We start from the raw sequence: 18,417 nt of genomic DNA on the forward strand, positions 1-18,417 counted from the left end.
TGGCCCCTCAAACACAGCTATCAGAATGGGTGATACCACCAGGAATGGAGTGTCCATGGCTCTCATGGGTCTGCAGCCCTCCAAGGCATGTTGGGGGGGGCGGATTTCCCAATCACTTCACCATTTAATATTTGAAAGCAGAAGTGGAGATGGGAATCCTCTAGAAAGATTTTGCTAGGCTTGTCAATTCTGGGAGAAAGTGGCCTCACTTTGTAGGACAGCAGGTAGAGGAGTCACACCGCTGGGAGAAAGGTCCTTCCCTCCTGTGCAGGATGCAGGCAGGTGCTTGGCTTGCAGCCAGCTCCTCAACACCTGTCCCTGCGAGCACCCCTGACAGTTCTGTTATACATCTACGTGGGGACGCTGGCTCCTGAGACCACACAGGAAGCCTGGGCCGAAAGCCACCCCAGTGTGGCCTCCAGCCTTCAATCTCAGCTGCCATGGCTTCTCACTTCTTTACAGCCCGCACTTAGCCAAACTTAGCAACCTTTCCAACTCCTATGCATCCTGCAAGACACAGTTCAGATGCCCCTTTCCCTGAAGCTGGTCCATGCCCCACCGCACATCCCCAGGCGTTGGGCGGGTCTCCTGAGCTGACCAGACTCAGTGCTTTACTTCTTGCCCCCAATCCTGACCTACACCTCTCTCTCTCTCTCTCTCTCTCTCTCTCTCTCTCTCTCTCTCTCTCTCTCTCTCTCTCTCTCTTTCTTTTTTTTTCAAGACAGGGTTTCTCTGTGTAGCCCTGGCTGTCCTGGAACTCACTCTGTAGACCAGGCTGGCCTCGAACTCAGAAATCCACCTGCCTCTGCCTCTCAAGTGCTGGGATTAAAGGCATGAGCCACCACTACCCAGCTTTGACCTTTCTTTTACAACACAGAATGTACTTCCCCTGAGCAAAATGTAACTGGGTTGCCAAGGCCTAAAATAGATGTTTTCAAACTTAAACCACCATGACTCACCTAGAAGGCTCTCAAAACTACAGGCTTCTGGGCAGCTCCCCAGCTTATGATCTGGGAGGGCCAGGTGGAGCCCCATCACTGATATGACTATCCCAGTAGGTCAGCTATGAACTTCTCACTTTGGCATCCAGGCCTTGCACAAGATGGCCTCCAATTACAAGGTGTACCAGCTGCACCTCTCCCCAGAGGCCTCAGTACAAGAGCAGCTATGACTCTATGAATTGAAGTCCTCAAAGGAAGTCACACTTACACTGAACATTCAACAAAAGCCAACCATCTCACTGGAATGTCGATGAATGGGGGAGTTTGAATGTTGCAGCTCCAGAGCCAAATAATCTTAGGCCATCTTGGCCTTCTTTTTTTTTTTAATTATTTACTTATTTATTTATTATATGTGAGTACACTGTAGCTGACTTCAGACACACCAGAAGAGGGAGTCAGATCTCGTTACGGATGATTGTGAGCCACCATATGGTTGCTGGGATTTGAACTCTGGACCTTCAGAAGAGCAGTTGGGTGCTCTTACCCACTGAGCCATCTCACCAGCCCCCATCTTGGCCTTCTTAAAAAACCATTCATTGTCCACCTGTGTGTGTGTGATCTAATATCTTGTGACTACTATGCAAATCCTTCTAGAACATATAAACAAACAGGTTCCTAGCTTTCATGAACCCAAAGCTAAGAATGTTGTTAGACAGCATCTGAGGACTAGAGGAGAGATTTCCCCAGTTTGTTGTAATTGCCTACCTGATGCTTGCATGAGTAGATGGTGGATAGAAGAGGGGTGTGTGTAGTGATGTGGGGAGGGGAGGGATGGATGGAGTGATGGTGGGGAGGGAGAGGGGCAGGGGCAGTGATGTGGGGAGGAGAGGGATGTATGTAGTGATGTGGGGAGGGAGAAGGAGGGATGGAGGGATGTTGGGGGGAGGGGCAGATGCAGTGATGGTGGACAGGCGGTAGGAGGTTGGACTGATGAAATGATGGTACACAGAAGAGTAGGCCAGTGGACTTCAGCTCACATGGGAAGTGGCTCTGCAATGCCAGTTTGGAAACAGACATTAAAAAAATCTAAAAAATTCTCAGACCTTTTCAAGTAAGAAGGAAACAGCATTGCAGAGCCTCCCCAGAGCCTCAGGGCAGCTCTTGTGGGTACAGAGGAACCTATGGCCGTCCTCACACAGGACAGAACCAACTGTGCCTCAACCAAGATGGCAAAGACACAGAGGCAGGCATGGTACTCAAGCTTATTTTAAAACTATGGCTGAAACATCTAGAAAATACACTTTGAATGTCAGCAGTGGGCCCTCTGACAACAGCCTCAAGGAGGTTTCATCTTGTGCTTTTTCCCAGTGACCTCAGTCTCATTTCTTCTCTATCTGATTAAAAACAAATATTATCATTATTATGATGTGTGTGTGTGTTTGTACCTGCACATGCCACTGCATGTGTGAAGGTCAGAGGACAATGTGACAGATTTGAGAGTCTCTGCTCTCCAATCTATATGTGAGTATGATAGGGGAAGCAAGTGACAGGGCACAGAGACCTGGGGTGGGGCATGGGGGGAGCCTGGGCAGTGGGAGCTATGCCATGGCCTGTGTGTGTCCCCTAAGAGTTCAAGCACCAGAAGCCTGGTCCCCATTGCAGTGATGTTAGCAGAGAGTGGAGACTAGTCACGAAGTCACCCGAGACCTGAGATGCACTCTGGCTGCCAGTACCACCATGTGATTTTCTTCAACAAAGCCCTCTGGATTCCTCTGAGTCCATGCAGGGAGCCCAGCCAATCCTGGCACCATGGCCCTGAACCCCCAGAGCTATGTGCCAACTAAATGACTTGTGTTCAAAAAGTCCCTCCTCAGGCAGCCCCTAGCTGTGGGCACGAGAGTCTAACACCAGCCGGGAGGGGAGGACCAACTCCCTGTCCCTTGGCCAGACTTCTTCCTCTTGCTGGCTCTATTCCTGCCTGGGAGATGAGCAATCGTGAGGCCTAGTGAACTTCTCCTTCTTCCCGAGCAGCAGGATCTCTTTCTCCAATGAACCAGGTTTCTTCATTAGCACCAGTGAGTCGGGCATTCTGTCATTAAAAGCCAAGACTCCTGCTTCCCACTGGGCATGAAGAAAGACAAACCACCCCGGGCCAATAGCAAGTTCCCAGTGTTCTGAGACCTAACTAGACATGGAAAGACCTCCAAGGACACGAAACCACCACAGCAGTGTGCACCATGCCTAAAACATCCTTTCTGATCACTGTACACTTCTGAACCGACCCTCCCACCCTCCCATCAACAGTGGCAAGACCTGGGCTCACACAGCCCCAGTGATGGCGGAGGTGCCTGAAGGTGCTCAGCCGTGTCTCCAAATGTCTGCAGGATTCTGACAGTACCAGCTGTACCCAGAATTTACTTGAGATATTTCTTGCACACACATCACTTTGCTTCCTTTGTGTCTAGAGTTTGGAGGGGGATTATTTACATATGTGTGTTTTTACATATATGTATCTGTATATATAGACTATCAGGCTGGGCTATAGCTCAGTGGTAAAGTACTTGGCTAGCATATACAAGACACTGGATTCAGTCCTCACCATTGGAAACACACACACACACACACACGAGAAAGGAGAGAGGAGAAAGACAAAGTTGGCAGAACACAGGTTCAGCAAGCTGCCCACTGTAGGGCATCTGGGTTTTGCCAGCTGAGAGGTATCAGCATGAGACAGGCTGGTGACAGAGCTATCTGTAGGGCAGCCTCGACCCATGAAGCCAGTGGGGTCCCATGGCCCTTGCAGGAGCCAAAGGCTCACAGTGGGAGAGTACAGAAGCAGGAGATCTGTGACTCCTGCAAATGACACCAGATCAGCTCTCAGGTGCCCTGTCCACGTCTGGCCTCTGGGCACCTGTCCAGAATTCACTCACTGGACTTTGGAGCATTCCATGTCCAAGGCACCACAAGGCTAGAATTCCTCAGGGAGTGCCATGTTCAGGCTCGAGAGGATGTCAGAACTCTCACACACACTAAAAGGCTTTACCAGGGAGCCCACTTCACCTTCTCCCTGCTGCAGCCCTGGCCCACACAGCAGATGCTGACATGGCGCCCAGGCTGGCGCTCTCTTACCCATAGCTTCCCATCATAGTAATAGGCCCCCAGGAGCTTCACGATATACGGGTGGTCACAGGTGGCCAGGATCTCTATCTCCACGATGTAGTCCTCCAGCTCCTCCTCGCTCTTGGTCTCAATGACTTTGGCTGCAGCCAGGGCACCAGTCTCCTTGTTTTTGGCCTGCAAAGGTGAAATATGGAAGGTTACAGGGCAGGTTGGACAGTAGACAGCTCTAGAAGGCTTCCCAGGCCCCCACACAAGTGTGAAAACAGAGTCGGATGTCCAAGGGGACACAGACACTCCCGACAATGGCCAGAGCACATGAGGTGTCAACACTGGGGAGCTCAGACCAGAGAGAACATGCTGTGTGACTGATAAGGAGGTAAGATATAACCAAAAACAAACAAACAAACAAACAAACCCCCAAAAACAACAACAACAAAAAGAACTGTAGGCCTCAAAAGCTAAAGTGATGAACAGGATATTAACTCTGCTCTGCTCTGCTAAAATTCGAAAAAGAGAGAAATAAGCCTGTGAACAGTTGGGTCCTGCCACTTCACCACACAAGAGGGACCTGGAAACCAGACACAAGACTCACAACTCCCTCAGTGTCGCCCCCCCCCCCCCCCCCCAGCTACCAGAGATGCTGCTACAACCTTCAGCCTCTCTACCCTGGTGCTCACAAGGGCAGAGTTCACAGTGTTGACACAGCCCTAGAAGCCAGCAGCTGCTTGTCACTAACACAGGGGCAGTGGGTGCTCTACCAGCGCCTTTCTGGGGTGCCGTGCGCCACACCCACTCTGACCTTTAGTGACAACTGTACACACCCCACCCAGGACAGTCCTTTCTGTGCATCTCCAGCCCCTGAGTGACAACACAAGTTCCCTCACAGGATCAAGCACGGTGGCCCACACCTCAGATTCTCCAGCAAAGCAAGTCCAAGTTCAGAGAGGAGACGTGCCTAGGACCTACACCTGGGTCATCTATCTTTGCAGATTCTCTACATTCCCCAGACCAGTGGTTCTCAACCTTCCCAGCACTGCCTCCTTTTAATAGACTTCCTCCTGTTGTGGTGATTCCAGCCATAGAATTACATCACTGCTATTTCGTAATTGTAATTTTGCTGGTGGTATGAATCATAAGTTTTTTCTTATCTGTGTTTTCCCCATGGTCTTGGATGACCCCTGTGAAAGGGTCATTTGACCCTCCAAAGGGGTCATGACCAACAGGTTGAGAACCGCTGTTGCACATTATACAAGTTCATCCAATCTCCAGCAGAGAGAAGCCTTTACAACCAGGTTACTTCACTCGCTATGCCTCGCAGGCCCATTTAGGGTGACCACACACTCAGACAGCTACCCGCTCCCTGCCCTCAGGAATTAAAATCAGGATGGAGAGGTGTCACCAATCCTGCAGAGAGGGACCAGGGTTGCTGCGATGGGTGTGGCCTCAGAAGGCACCAACCGCACCTTTGAGGAGGAAGTGGTGTGAAGGTTCCAACCAGCATTTGCCTGGCTATTCTCATCTCAGGTCTTCCTATCTAAGCTGCTGAGAGCCCCAAACCCCCTGCAGGATGAGAACAGCTCCTCGTTTATGGGGGACAGAGTCTGCTCCCCCTTGGCTGACACTTCTTAGGTGTGATAGCTCAACCACCATCTCAATCACACTCCGGGACAGTGTGGTTAGCAGTCCAGCTACTGAGCCTGCGCGTGCCGGGTGACCGGCCCTCCCCCACCAAAGTTCTTTTCGGAGTAGAAGTCAGGAAACCTTCAGAGCCCAGCCCAGGTGAGCAGGATCTATGGAGGGGTCCCTTTTCCCTCAATTTTGAATGCTTGTTCAGAACAGCTTAAAAATCCTCTAGAGAGGTGAGGAGTGTTGTCACATGCATTTAATCCCAGCACTAGACAGGGCACAGGCAGGTAGATCTTTGAATTGAAAGCCAACCTAACTCACTACAGAGTGAGTTCCATTACGACCAGGGCTACACAGAGAAACCCTGTCTGGAAACACATACATAAATCCATGAGAGAAGCAGCTAGAGTCCCCCTCTCTCTTCCTCTCTGCCTTTCCTTTGGAGAGGCAGAGAGGAAGGGTGGGCCTTTGGGGGTGGCAGATTGAGGGTCAGGTGACCACAGCACCTCCTCAGCCACCATAAGCTAGGCAAAAGCCACCTATCAATCACCGCCCAGGCTGTGTGACACCTTTCCCTGAGTTCCCTGGATGAATGAGGACTGTTTTCCAGGAGTGCACAGAACCTGCTTTGCCTTACACTGTAAGAGGCGCATTGACCAAAGGGCCGGGCCTCCAGCAAGGAGCCAATATCAACACCAAGACTGCTCAGTCGGTGCCCAGTGCCTTTCTCAGACTTCAGAAGCCGGAGCCCACAAGGGAGGGGCCACGCAGTGACTGTGCCAAAACCGAATTCCTTAAGAGCCTGGCTGAAACAGCAACCCAGTCCCAAAGAGCAGCAGAGGATGTTGCAACCCCAACCAGCCAGTGCTGCCCAGTGCCACCCAGACCTGGAGGGCAAATACCATTCTCAGTCAACAGAGGAAGCTGAGATTCAGACAGGCGTGTGAGTTTTGAAGGCCGGACCTGTCACAAGCCAGACTGCTCAGAGCACCAAATCACATCCAGAAGGTTTAGCTGATCTAAGCTAAAGACCAATGGCAAGCACAGCCAGAACCAACCACTCATAGCAAGGGGCCTCGACAGGTGCAGGCACGGAGCCTCCCACAGACACGGAGGCAGGCACTGGCCACATGTAGTTCCCAGACATGGGAACTACAGAAGTAGTTCCCAGACAGCAGACCGAGGCCTGGAGAGGGGAGCATGGAGTCTAGAGCACCTGGGTCGTGGGTTCAAAGACAATGTTATGCCTTCTAGGGGTTGCTTGTTTGTTTGCTTCCTGCTTGTTTAATGTATGAGAAAATGGACTGTCAGTCAGGTGTGTGGCTATAGTACCAACTCCCTGGAAGGCAGAGAGGCAGGAGCATCACTTGGCCCCAGGAGCTCAAGGCCAGCCTGGCCAACAGAGTGAGACCCCGTCTCCCATAAAAAGAGAAGCCACATATTGAGAAGGGTGAAATCACCATACAGCGCCATACAGCTGTAGCCAACAGGACTCCCCCCCACCCCTGCACTCCCACGCCGCCCCACCCCAGTGTTTCAAAGTCCTTGAACCTAACTGCTTTCCAGAGCTGCCGATGTAGTCAGCATGAGTTCTGTCTGGGGCTCCAGATCCCCTCTGTACAGCTGGAGGGTGGGGCAGGATGCCCAAGTGCTCTCTCTCTCTCTCTCTCTCTCTCTCTCTCTCTCTGCTATGGGGAGACCTTGGAGAAAGGGCTGAGGGTCTGAATAAATGAGGTGCACGCAGAAGAGAGCAGGCAGGATTTCCATTCGCATGCAGCATCAAGGCTTCAAAAATCCGTCTGTCAGTTCTATGGCAAGACCAGGGATGAGGGGGATCCTCGGTCCTGCTGCTCGCTGGCGGTCTCTAACCTCAGAGCCCACACCCTTGAAAGCAGAGACAGTGGCCACTTGTGTTTTCTGGCTCAGACACTCTGTGGGAACAATCCTCCCGGTTGTGACAGCCTGGGGCCCTGCCTCGAGGAGGTGGGGCCACTCTTCCAGGCCAGCCAGAAGCCCTGCCCTACCCCAGGGATACAGCAAGCCAGTTCATAAGCTGAGGGATTACTGAGACCTGGTAGCATGAAAGTCAGGGGACAGTCCCCAGATGGGTCCCATTTTTGGGCTTGGTTCTCTCCCTTCTTAAGAAATGGCTGATATCCCAGAATGTAGCAAGGCCTTTACTTTAGCCACAGCTTATAAACTCCCTGATTCCCATTCTCCAGATGGAGAAACTGAGTCTACAAAAAAGAATGCAGAGACCTAAGCCTGAGCTCAATGACTGAAGGAGAATGAAGGAGAATGGGGTGCAGAAGGCTAGGGCCTCATAGCCTCTGCAGCTGTCTGGAAATGAGTCCTGGGGCACCCCACTCTGTACTGTTGCCACAAAACTCTACTCTCTTTGGGAACTGCCTCACTCTCAGCCCAGGATCCAGAAGGGCCGATCCCACCCTGGCCCAGGTACACACGCAACTCAAACAGTCAGAGCCACAGGTCACAGCCAACCTTGTCGGAGCTGCTGGTTTAGCTACTTGGACATGTGATCCCAGGTGGGCAAACTGTCCCTGAATACTTTCTTGTTTGTTTTGGATTTCATTTTCCTAAGGTTACCAGAAAAGCAGCCTTTTCTTTCAGTAGGGTGGTTAAACTGGCAGAGTGGAAGGTGGGGAACTGTGGGCCCCACCCCCACCTTCCTGGCTCCTGTGCGGGTGTGCTAGGGCTCAGATCTAAGGCTCAGGCATGCCCAGCAAGGGCTCTACCACTGAATTATATCCCTAATCCTGCATGTGAACAAGTCTAAGATGGGCTTGCTTTTTTAGTATGTATGGTGTGTGCGCGTGTGTTCACATGTATGTGGACATGTGTGTTTATGCATGCATGTGAAGGTCTGGGGTTGGGTGTCTTTCTACGTCACTCATGGTTTTGGCTAGTCTGTCTAGCCAGTCTGCCCCAGGAGACTGCCTGTCTCCAGCTCCCATGGTCTGGGATTACTGGCTTTTACATGAGTGGTGTGATCTAAACTCTGGCCCTCACAGTCACATAGCAAGTGCTTACACCGGGCCATCCCCCATCCCTGAGTTGCTGTTGCTGTTGCTGTTGCTGTTGCTGTTGCTGTTGCTGTTGCTGTTGCTGTTGCTGTTTAGTGGTGCTGTGGGTTGACACCCAGGCCTTACGCTTGCTAGGCGAACATTCTACAGGATACAATACTAGGATTAGCTACATCCTAATACAGGATAGTCCATCTTGTCTCTTCTTCAGAGTCAGCCAGAGAGCAAAGACAAGATGGAAGCAGGGCCCACAGAGGGAGGAGCCAGAGTGCTGAGGACCTCAGAGCACTGGGGCCAGCTGTCCTGTCCGTTACTGGGTTATGTGAGACAATAAACTCCCCTGGGGACTCGTGTCGTTTGCTACCAAAAAGGAAATGAGTCTCCCATCTGGGGCTGTTCCCACAGAGAGCAGGCATGGATGGAAGAGTTTTAACACCTGCCACACATAGGGCTATCTCAGTCCCACTGTGGCCACAGAGGGATATTCACAAGATGAATATCCCAGGAGAGATAACCTGCGACTAGGAGACCAACTTGGTAAGTACAACTACGGGCAAACCAAAACCACAGAAAAAGAAAAGAAAAAGTGAAAGAAACAGATTGCTGTACACTAATTAAATTAACAAGAACAGCACTAGTGACCAGATGCCAGGATGATGGAGTAAAAGAGAAGCCTTCATTACCAGAGGCGAGAATTTAAACACCTTCACTCTTCCAAAAGAAACAACTGGCCAGAGTGGTTCTGTTTCGTTTTTTGGTTTTTTGTTTTGTTTTTGTTTTTGTTTTAGACATGTCTGAAATATCGTTTAAGCCTATTAGCCCTCATTTCTGGGACTTTAGAGCCAAGAAATAAGTCAAGAAAGACAACAAAAGAAACGTACAGGATCTAGCTCACAGCCTATAATGAAATAAGGCAGGAGCTGCCTAAATGCTTAATGGCGAGACGACAACTAAGTTGCCGTAATGGGACATTAGCAACCCTTGAACGCAGCAAGTGAGATCTAGCAACAAGGGGAAACAGGCTAAGCCACAATCCTAACAAAACAGGATAAAGACGTTGTCCTTGGGAAGAGAGCATGGCTACAGACAGAGAGGAGCTGAGGACAGGCCACAGAAAACAAGTGGTTTTTTCATGGATGCCAGCTGGCAATTACGCTCCAGAGTCCCAGTAAGGGTCAGGGAGTGAAAAGGAGTCTCCTGGACAGAAGAGAAGGTGAGCACGTCCCCAGCCCTAGCCTTACAAGTTCTTACAGGCTGGCAGAGGCGGGCAGCCTGAGCCGCGCTGGCCAGATGGCTGCTGCGAGCTACCCAGGGAGGGATAAATGAATCAGAATATAATAATGTGAAACCTGAGCGACTTGGTGGCATTTGCCATGTGTCAAATGCTTCCTGACCAACAAGAGGTGGCTGATGGACTGAACACAGCAGACACGCAGAGCAGCCTCACGTCAGCAGAGCGGTCCAGTGGACCTCTGTAGTAGAAACCGTCCTCAGAGGAGAGAGAATATCTTCAAAGTCCCAGGCTCCAGAAGAGTTTTGTTTGTTTTTCCAGAAAGAGAAAAAGGAGAGAGAGAGAGAGAAAGAGACAGAGACAGAGACAGAGACAGAGACAGAGAAACAGATAGATAGACAGACAGACAGAAAGAGGGAGGGTTCCAGCACATACAGATGAGTGTGAGAGAGAAAGAGAGGGAAAGAGAGAGATTGAGAGACAGAGACAGAAACAGGCAGGCAGAGAAACAGACAGACAGACAGACAGACAGACAGACAGACAGAAAGAAAGAGAGAGGGGGGCATAAGGGTGGTACAGATACTCCCACCCCTAGACACACAGCTGGTGCTGAGGTCACCTAGCAACTTGGCTAAGGCTCAGGTGTGAGGAAAGAGTTGCAGCTGACCTGTCCATGAAAGTCTATGTGTGGCCAACAGCTGAAGTCTGGAGCAGGCAAAGCTAAAGTTTCTACTTTCCTGTCTCTGGATGCTCGTGGCTGTACTGGGCATGTGTCGGATGAGGTCCAGGCCCCTGGGACCAGTGGATCTCGGACTATGTCGTAGGGAATGGTGATGAGTGCCACCAATCATAGGAGGGTGTTGGTTTAGGGACCAGGGAGAGGGCATCAGTTCAGGCCAGAGAAGAACTGGTTATTGCAAGGAAAAGAAGGGGATGAGGGGCAATAGACCTAGAGCCTAGTGTTCAGCAGGAGCTGGGAATCAATGGCTGGCAAGGAGGAGGCAGGATAAGAAAGGCTTGCTTACATTACAGCAGGTATTCTGGAGACAGGAAGCTGAGCACTGGCCTTGACCCAGTACAGGCCCAGGAGGAACGGAGATGGAAATCACCTCCTTCCATAGAAAAGAAAAAGAAGGCACAGAGAGAGAAAGAGACATGTCCCAGATCACACACTAGAAAGCAACTCTCAGGCCTTGAACTCAGGCAGATCTGATTCACAGCCCAGGTCTTTGCCTTAAGCCAATCATCTCCAGGGTCTCCAGACAAACGGCATTGGGCCCCAGCCCTCCGTGACCACCTCTTGTTCCACTACCTACACGCACAGACACTGTGTGGCTTCCTGAAGCTGAACAGACACAGCGTGAGCTCCCTGGCCAGCACACTGGCCCCTGCCTGAGCCCTTGTTAGCGCTTCCACGACAGGTTGCTGGTGCTACAGTCACACACAACTCAGATCTGAGCTGGCTATGAGCTATGAAAAGCCAAGCCCCTGTCTGATTACTCTCAGCCTACACCCCAATAGAGCCTGGCACAGAATGGCCAGGGAATGGGGTGGGGAGAACAGGGAAGGAAGCCTTGATGATAGACATGAGGGAGGAAGAATGGGTGGGAGGACAGACGAGGGTGTGGGAGGACGGATGAGAGGGTGGGAGGACAGATGAGTGGGTGGGAGGATGGATACAAATGAGTGGGGTGGTGCTTTGAGTGAGAATGGCCCCTCTAGGCTCATTCCTTCGAATGCCTGGTCCCCAGTTGGTGGAGCGGTTTGAGAAGGATTAGACGTGTGGCCTTTTTGGAAGGTGTGTCACAGGGGTGGGCTTGATTCTGAGTTGTCGCTTCCTCTATCCCTGCCTCATGCTTGTGGGTCAGCTATGAGCTCTCAGTCATTGCCCCAGCACCTTGCTTGCTTGCTTGCTTGCTTGCTTATTGCCATGCTCCCACCATGATGGTCACTGGCTTGAGGTCTGGAACTGTAAGCCTCGGATAAATTCTGTCTTCTGTAAGGTGCCTTGGAAAATGGCTCTCCTCATAGCAATAGGAAAGTAGCTAAGGCGGGTGGCTAGGAGGAGGGTTAAGCAGACAGGTGGACGGGTAGGCAGAAAGGAGAGGAAGGCCCAGTCTGTACTTCTGTAGAACACGAGAAGACTGGGAAGTGACAAGAGTCTGTTTCCTCCTGGTTCTCCTGTCATCCTGTTCTAGTTCTGGAAGATGCCACTTGTTTGCCTGACAGGAGCCAAAGGCTCTGGCTGGGCCAGGACATACACAGCTAACAAGTCCTGCCAAGTAGAGAGAGCCACTAAGTGCCCCGCCAAACTTCAACTCTCTGACAAAGGAGCCAGCCAAGTTTCAGAAGTGACACTTGAGGACAGCAAAGATTCTGTGGCACAGAAGCAGAGAAGTGACAGACCCACAGACGTACACTCAACACTCCCAGGAGGAGATGCCTGCTGGGTCACCCTGGCACAGCCAGGAAATGCTAAGTCTCCAAGTCCTTTTGGCTTGGGACCAAACCCCAACAGGATCAGCCTCAAAGATGCCGAGCCGTGGCCTTGGCCGAGGAGAACAGCAGCTTGTCCAACTTGGCTAGGCATGTGGGAACCTTTGCATCCCAGCTTTTCAAACACGGTGAGGAGTCCAGCCCCAAGATATCATTGGTAAAGGAAAGGAAAGGAAGGTGGCCGTGGGCTCTGCATCCTGGGGGCAAGGCTCCTTCTTTGTCAGGCTGCCTCCAGTCTAAAGAGAGAATGTGGGGGAGAGTGTGATGCACTCTATAATAAAATCCATTAATCCCTACAATTCAGGGACTATTTGGCCCACCCACCTCAGTTTCCCATCTCAGACCTCTAAGAGCTATAGACAGCAAGCATGCCACTGTTGATTTGATTTGGTTTGATTTGGTTTTTGGTTTTTCAAGACAGGGTTCTCTCCATGCAGCCCTGGCTGTCCTAGACACCACTCTCTAGACCAGGCTGATCTTGAACTCACAGAGATCCCCCAATCTCTGCCTCCAGAGTGCTGGGATTAAAGGGGTGAGCCACCACCTCCCAGCTGCTGCTGTCTTTTTGTTTTGTTTTATTTTTTTAATCCACAGTACTCTCTGTGTTATTTTTTATTTATATTCTAAAATAAGTACACACACACAAAAAAAAGAATTTTAAAACTAGAATAGTACAAAAAAGAAAAATCAAAAGAATTCCAGACACTGCTTTCTGCATTTTGTATGATTGCCTCTCCATACCCCTCTGCAGGCAGGCGGCACAGCCGGCTCGCCCGGGCTGACGCTCTCTGCTGTGTGATGCGTGACTGCAGCAGACTGTGTTCTTCTCCGTCTACCTTTCTACACTGAGGGTATGAAGGCTCCTGCCCGAGACGGTCTGCTGAGCTAACCTGAGAACAGCACTTAGACCAGGCCCAGCTGATTAATGAGAAAGGACAAACGGTGCACTCTACTTTCTCTGCATTCAAATGTCTTTACATTCTAATTAGAGAGGGATAATTTTATATATTCATAGGGTCCAGTGAGACTGCTCAACACACGTAAAGTATGTGACAATCTGGCAGTCTACATGACAGTCACTCATCCACTGCTCGCTGCTGAATATTATAAACATTCAAACGGCCTCTATTGAGCCACGTGTGTTCTAGCCCAGCACCTAGAAGGCAGAGGTAAATAGATGTCTGAGTTCAAAGTCGGCCAGGCGTACATAGAGAGTTCCAGGACAGTCAAGGATTATAAAGTTAGACCCTGACAAAACAAAACAAGATAAATAAACAACAAACAAACCAAAACCTACTACTTTAAAATATACAGCCAAGAGGGGTGCTGCCTGTACTCCTGATCCTGTGCAAGCAAATGCAGTGAGATTGTGACCCATGCACACTGTTAAACCCAGAGCTCTCGCACCCACACCCACATGCACACACACACAGAGGCACACACATGAATGCACCTCCACCGTAGCTGCACTAAAGCATTAAAAGCTGGGTCTCCTATCCAGCCTCTCTCTACACCCATCAGGCATTCTCCCTCTCATTCTGAGAAAGCTCCCCCCCCCCCCCCCCCCCGCCGGGAGCTCCAAGCACAGGTAAGCAGAGGAAAGCTCCCCTTTCCCCCCATCCCCCTGCCCTGGGCCCCCAAGCACAGATAAGCACCATCGCTCCCTCTCTACCGCTACCACTCCCTCTCTATCTCTACCTCTACCTCTCTACTCTAGATCAAGTCCTCCATATTTCTGTCCCCACTCGCACTGTCACCTCCAGCAGTGGCTAGCTAGTCTACTGAAGAGAAGCTTCACCAGACTCTGGACTAGGCCAACGCTGGCACCTCGGGCTCTAAACTCCTCACTAACAGCGGCACCCAGCCACGTCCTTGGCCCTCTTGGATTTCCTCTTGCCTCTGAAGGTAAGGGGGGCCCTGGAATCCTTCAGAAAGAGCCCAAGACTCTGGACAAAGGTAGGAAGATTCCTGAGGAGAAACAGGGCAGCATGCCAGCACAAAGGGGCTGGACAAGGGCACCCACCTTAGAAGGCCAAGAATGGGCTTGGGCTCCCAGACAAGGAAAACAGAAACAAGCAAGACCCAACACTGGTTCCTCCCTCCAGGATAGTCTAGCTGCCTCTCTGATATCCAGGGTGCCCTCAGTCACCCTAAACCCCCTACCACGGGGCAGTCAGAATTGGGGCCTTGGCATTCCCAAGCTCTAGTGGCCTTCTGGTTTGGGTTGTCTGTTGTACTGACATGGAAGCTTAGGCCTCATGCACACATCAGTCTTGGGGTGGCCTTCTTCATTTTTATCTCCAGCAAATCATGTTTATCTTCATACCACAGAGCAGTAAACACAGGCTGACCCTAGGAACCATCACTGGCATCTAGCCAGAGAAGCCTTAGCACAAGCAGTGAGGGACCTCCAGGGAATGTGTCTGTCCCTCCCCAGGGATCCATAATCATCTGAAGTCTAGCCCCAGACTCGGGATCACAGCAACAACAGTTGTTTATCTGGCTTTCTCTGTACCGGGTAGCACTTTTGAAACCGGGTAGCACCCGTGAAGACGGCTCAAGGGTTAAGAGTATGTGTAGCTCTTGAAGGACAGCAGGATGGTTCCCAGCACCTATAGGTGGTTTCCAACCACCTGTAACTCCAGCTCCAGGGGATTCAATGTCCTCCTCTGGCTGCCAGAGGCACCTGCACTCATGTGCACATACCTGTGTGGATGTGTGTGTGTGTGCATGTGTGCGTGCGCACATCTTGGAAACATTTAAAGCTTCTTTATTGCCGGGCGGTGGTGGCACAGACCTTTAATCCCAGCACGTGGGGGGCAGAGGCAGGCGGATTTCTAAGTTCAGGGCCAGCCTGGTCTACAGAGTGAGCTCCAGGACAGCCAGGGCTACACAGAGAAACCCTGTCTCAAAAAAAAAAAAAAAAAAAAACCAAAAAAACAAAAAACAAAACATCAACAAAACCAAAGAAGCCATTCCTCTACCCAACGGCTTCCTCTCCAGCCCAACCTATTCTGTTTCCAGGGACTTTACATCCACTGGAGAGGGCAAAGGAACACAGGGAGTCTGGCATGGGAGGAGCTGGCTGCTAGAGCATCTGAGGCTAGGGCAGTAACAGAGGCACCCCTTGCAAAGCACTACCCCCCCTCAGCACCTCTTGGGCCCCATCTCCTCCACCGTCAGGTCCGGTAGAGTTAACCGTCTAGTTACCAGTCAGAGGCTCAAAGCCCCAGCCCTCTTCACCATGCTGGTTTACACAAAAGAATCAGCAAGCTGTGGAGGAAGGAAGAAAAAAAAAAAAAACTTGCAACATGGGAAAGCAGAAGCGAAAAGGGAAGGGAAGGAGAGGACAGAAGTGGGAGGTGCCTGAGGAGGGAGGGCAGGAGGCCCCTTGGGGTGTATCTCCCCATGACAGGTCTTGCCTCCTAGCCTCCCCACCCACCCACCAGGGCCCAGGATGGTGACAAGAACCTTCATCATCTTCTGCCCTCTGGAGGCCCCCAGCCACTTCCTCTGCAGCCCTGCCCATTACCACTTCCTCTGGAGGGGAGGCCACCATCAACATCCACTTGAAGAAGGCTCAGAAAGAAGGTCATGTTTCTAGAAATGAATCCACAAGGCCAAGAGCAGACACCACAGGAAAGCAACCTCCTCTGCCTAACATGACCTACGGCTTTCCTTCTGCTCTCTGCAGGGAAAAGGTGCAGAGCCAGGGCTAGAAAGACCTGGGATTAAGTCTCAGTCCTGCCATGAAAGGGCTGTGTGACACTAAAAAAGTCACTGGCCATCTCTGGGCCTCTGCCATACCAGGTATAGTAGAAGAGTGGGGGTATTGACTATCTCCTGCCTTTCTGAAGAAGAGAAGAGAAAAACAGTGGACAGTAATAATGTAGTAATAGTGAATCCTCCCACAGAGACCTGCAAGGCTCGAAACACAAAAGTGGTCAAGAACTATTCCATGAGCTAACACTTGAGCTCCCAGTGTCCCTGATGCTGGTGACTAACCACAGGCTGTCACATCCTTCAAGGACCCTGTCTAGTTACATCATTACTGCAGCCTTTGCGGTGAATGAACCCAGCATGAGCAGAGCTAGGTACTCCTTCCAGCCTCAAACCCTGGCAAAAGTCCCATTCCCATCCCAAACCCTCCCCTCACTCTCTCCCTCAGCACACACCTCCTTTGTACACTGGTGGCCCTGCACTAGGCATTTGCCAATTCTAGGCTCTGACCTAGGCCTCAACCACACCTCAGGTGGGAATTCCTCCACCCCGACAGGGTGCTCTAGTCTCCATACAGTGGCTGGTTGGACTCACCTTTCCTAGGCACCCACGGTTGGGGCACAGGAGGCCTGGCTGCATCCTCAGATAAATCATTGCCCCTTTCTGGTCATGGCCTTGTCCCCTTTCTCCCATCTACAGAGGGGACCTTTCTGACATTATATATGCTCATTTGGAGCATATATGCTGGAGCAAATAATGTTCGTTCTGATGACAGAAAGGACATTATTTGAAGTCAAAACTACCACATTTAACTTCCTACTTTGTCACTCAGGGTCCTCTTGACTGAGTTCCCACTACGATCTGAATGCCTATGTCTCCCTCAAAAGCCTATATATGGGGATCCTAACTCCAAGATGATAGCATTAGTCGGGCAGTGGGGGCGCACGCTTTTAATCCCAGCACTTGGGGGGCAGAGGCAGGTGGATTTCTGAGTTCAGGGCCAGCCTGGTCTACAGAGTGAGTTCCAGGACATCCAGGGCTACACAGAGAAACCCTGTCTCGAAAAACAAACAAACAAACAAACAAAAAAAGTCTGGGCCTTTGACCCAGTGATTAGGTTAAAGGTCAGGCCTTTGTAATAGGATCTGAGTCTTGATAGGAGAAGTAGACTCGAGGGCACTGGCTCACCCCTCCACCGCATGAGCACACAGTGAGAAGGCTTGCCAAACACCCAATCTGTAAGAGCCTTCTTCCTGGTCTTCCCAGACTCCAAGCACTGTGATCATAACTGTCGGCATTCTATACAGCTACAGTAGATGGCTATGCACACCAAGGGACTAGTGGACACAACCTTGCCCTGACAGTACTCCGGCATGCTCACCTAAAATGCTCAAAATCCACTGGTCTCTGGGAAGAGAGGAGGAACATAGTGGGCCAGAGCTGCAGGGCTATAGGGCCAGGCTGGCTCGACGGTGCTCAACACAGTGTACAGCTGAGCACGTGAAATCACATAGGTCTGTATAGACTCCACAAGCTTGCATGTGGAGACTTCAGAAGAAAACTGAACGTATCTACTGATGTTTGTCAGATGTTAAAATGACTACTGTACTACCCAGTCACTCTTTCGAATACCCCTGTGCGGCTCCTTCAGTCTGTGGGACATTTCAGGGATAGCAGCCAGGCTTCCCTGCTCCTACAGATAGGACCCAGCAGGAACACTAATGAGGATGCTTCCAAAGGAAATCTACCACTGGTCTGCTATGAGCAATTTCCTGGTTTCAAATGCCATCCCTGGTCAAGTAGCTTCAGATTTAGCCCTGGGGGTTGGGGGGGTTGGCCACACAAACCCAACCTCAGGGCAACAAGTTCAAAAGCTGGCTGTGGTCAACCTGGGTCTACCTGCCACTCACCAGTCCAGATTCGTTCCCTCTGCCTTCTGCTCACCATCTGGCTGCCCGGCCCACAGGCAGCTTCCCATTCACATAGCTCTGTGGTCTCTGTCCAAGCTCTCTTGACAGGCAGCACCCAGTCAACAGTGACTGCTGGACACTACTGTCCTTCAAGCAGCTGCTCAGACACGCCATGCCAATCCCCCCTTACCCTCCCCATCCTCACCCCTCATCCCCCCCCACCCCACCCACCCCCGCTGCCCTGTGGTGCAGGAGGCTAACTTGCATGACAGTTCTGAGGGTGGCTATCTTATAAGTTCCACTCAAAAACTGAAGCTCAGAGGCAAGCC

At 51.2% G+C, this 18,417-nt stretch overlaps 1 protein-coding gene across 1 annotated transcript in view; it reads right to left on the reverse strand.

The window, feature by feature from the left end:
• Positions 1-18,417, reverse strand: part of Stk10 (serine/threonine kinase 10) — a 93,098-nt gene that overhangs the window by 67,529 nt on the left and 7,152 nt on the right. The window contains exon 2 of the mRNA XM_021176958.3: positions 4,071-4,235. Within this exon, the coding sequence (XP_021032617.1) occupies positions 4,071-4,235 (165 nt within the window). The remainder of the gene's footprint in view (positions 1-4,070; positions 4,236-18,417) is intronic.

Source organism: Mus caroli, unplaced genomic scaffold (genome assembly GCF_978045245.1).
Source record: "Mus caroli unplaced genomic scaffold, Mus_caroli_1 scaffold_13, whole genome shotgun sequence".
NCBI classification, from domain to species: domain Eukaryota; kingdom Metazoa; phylum Chordata; class Mammalia; order Rodentia; family Muridae; genus Mus; species Mus caroli.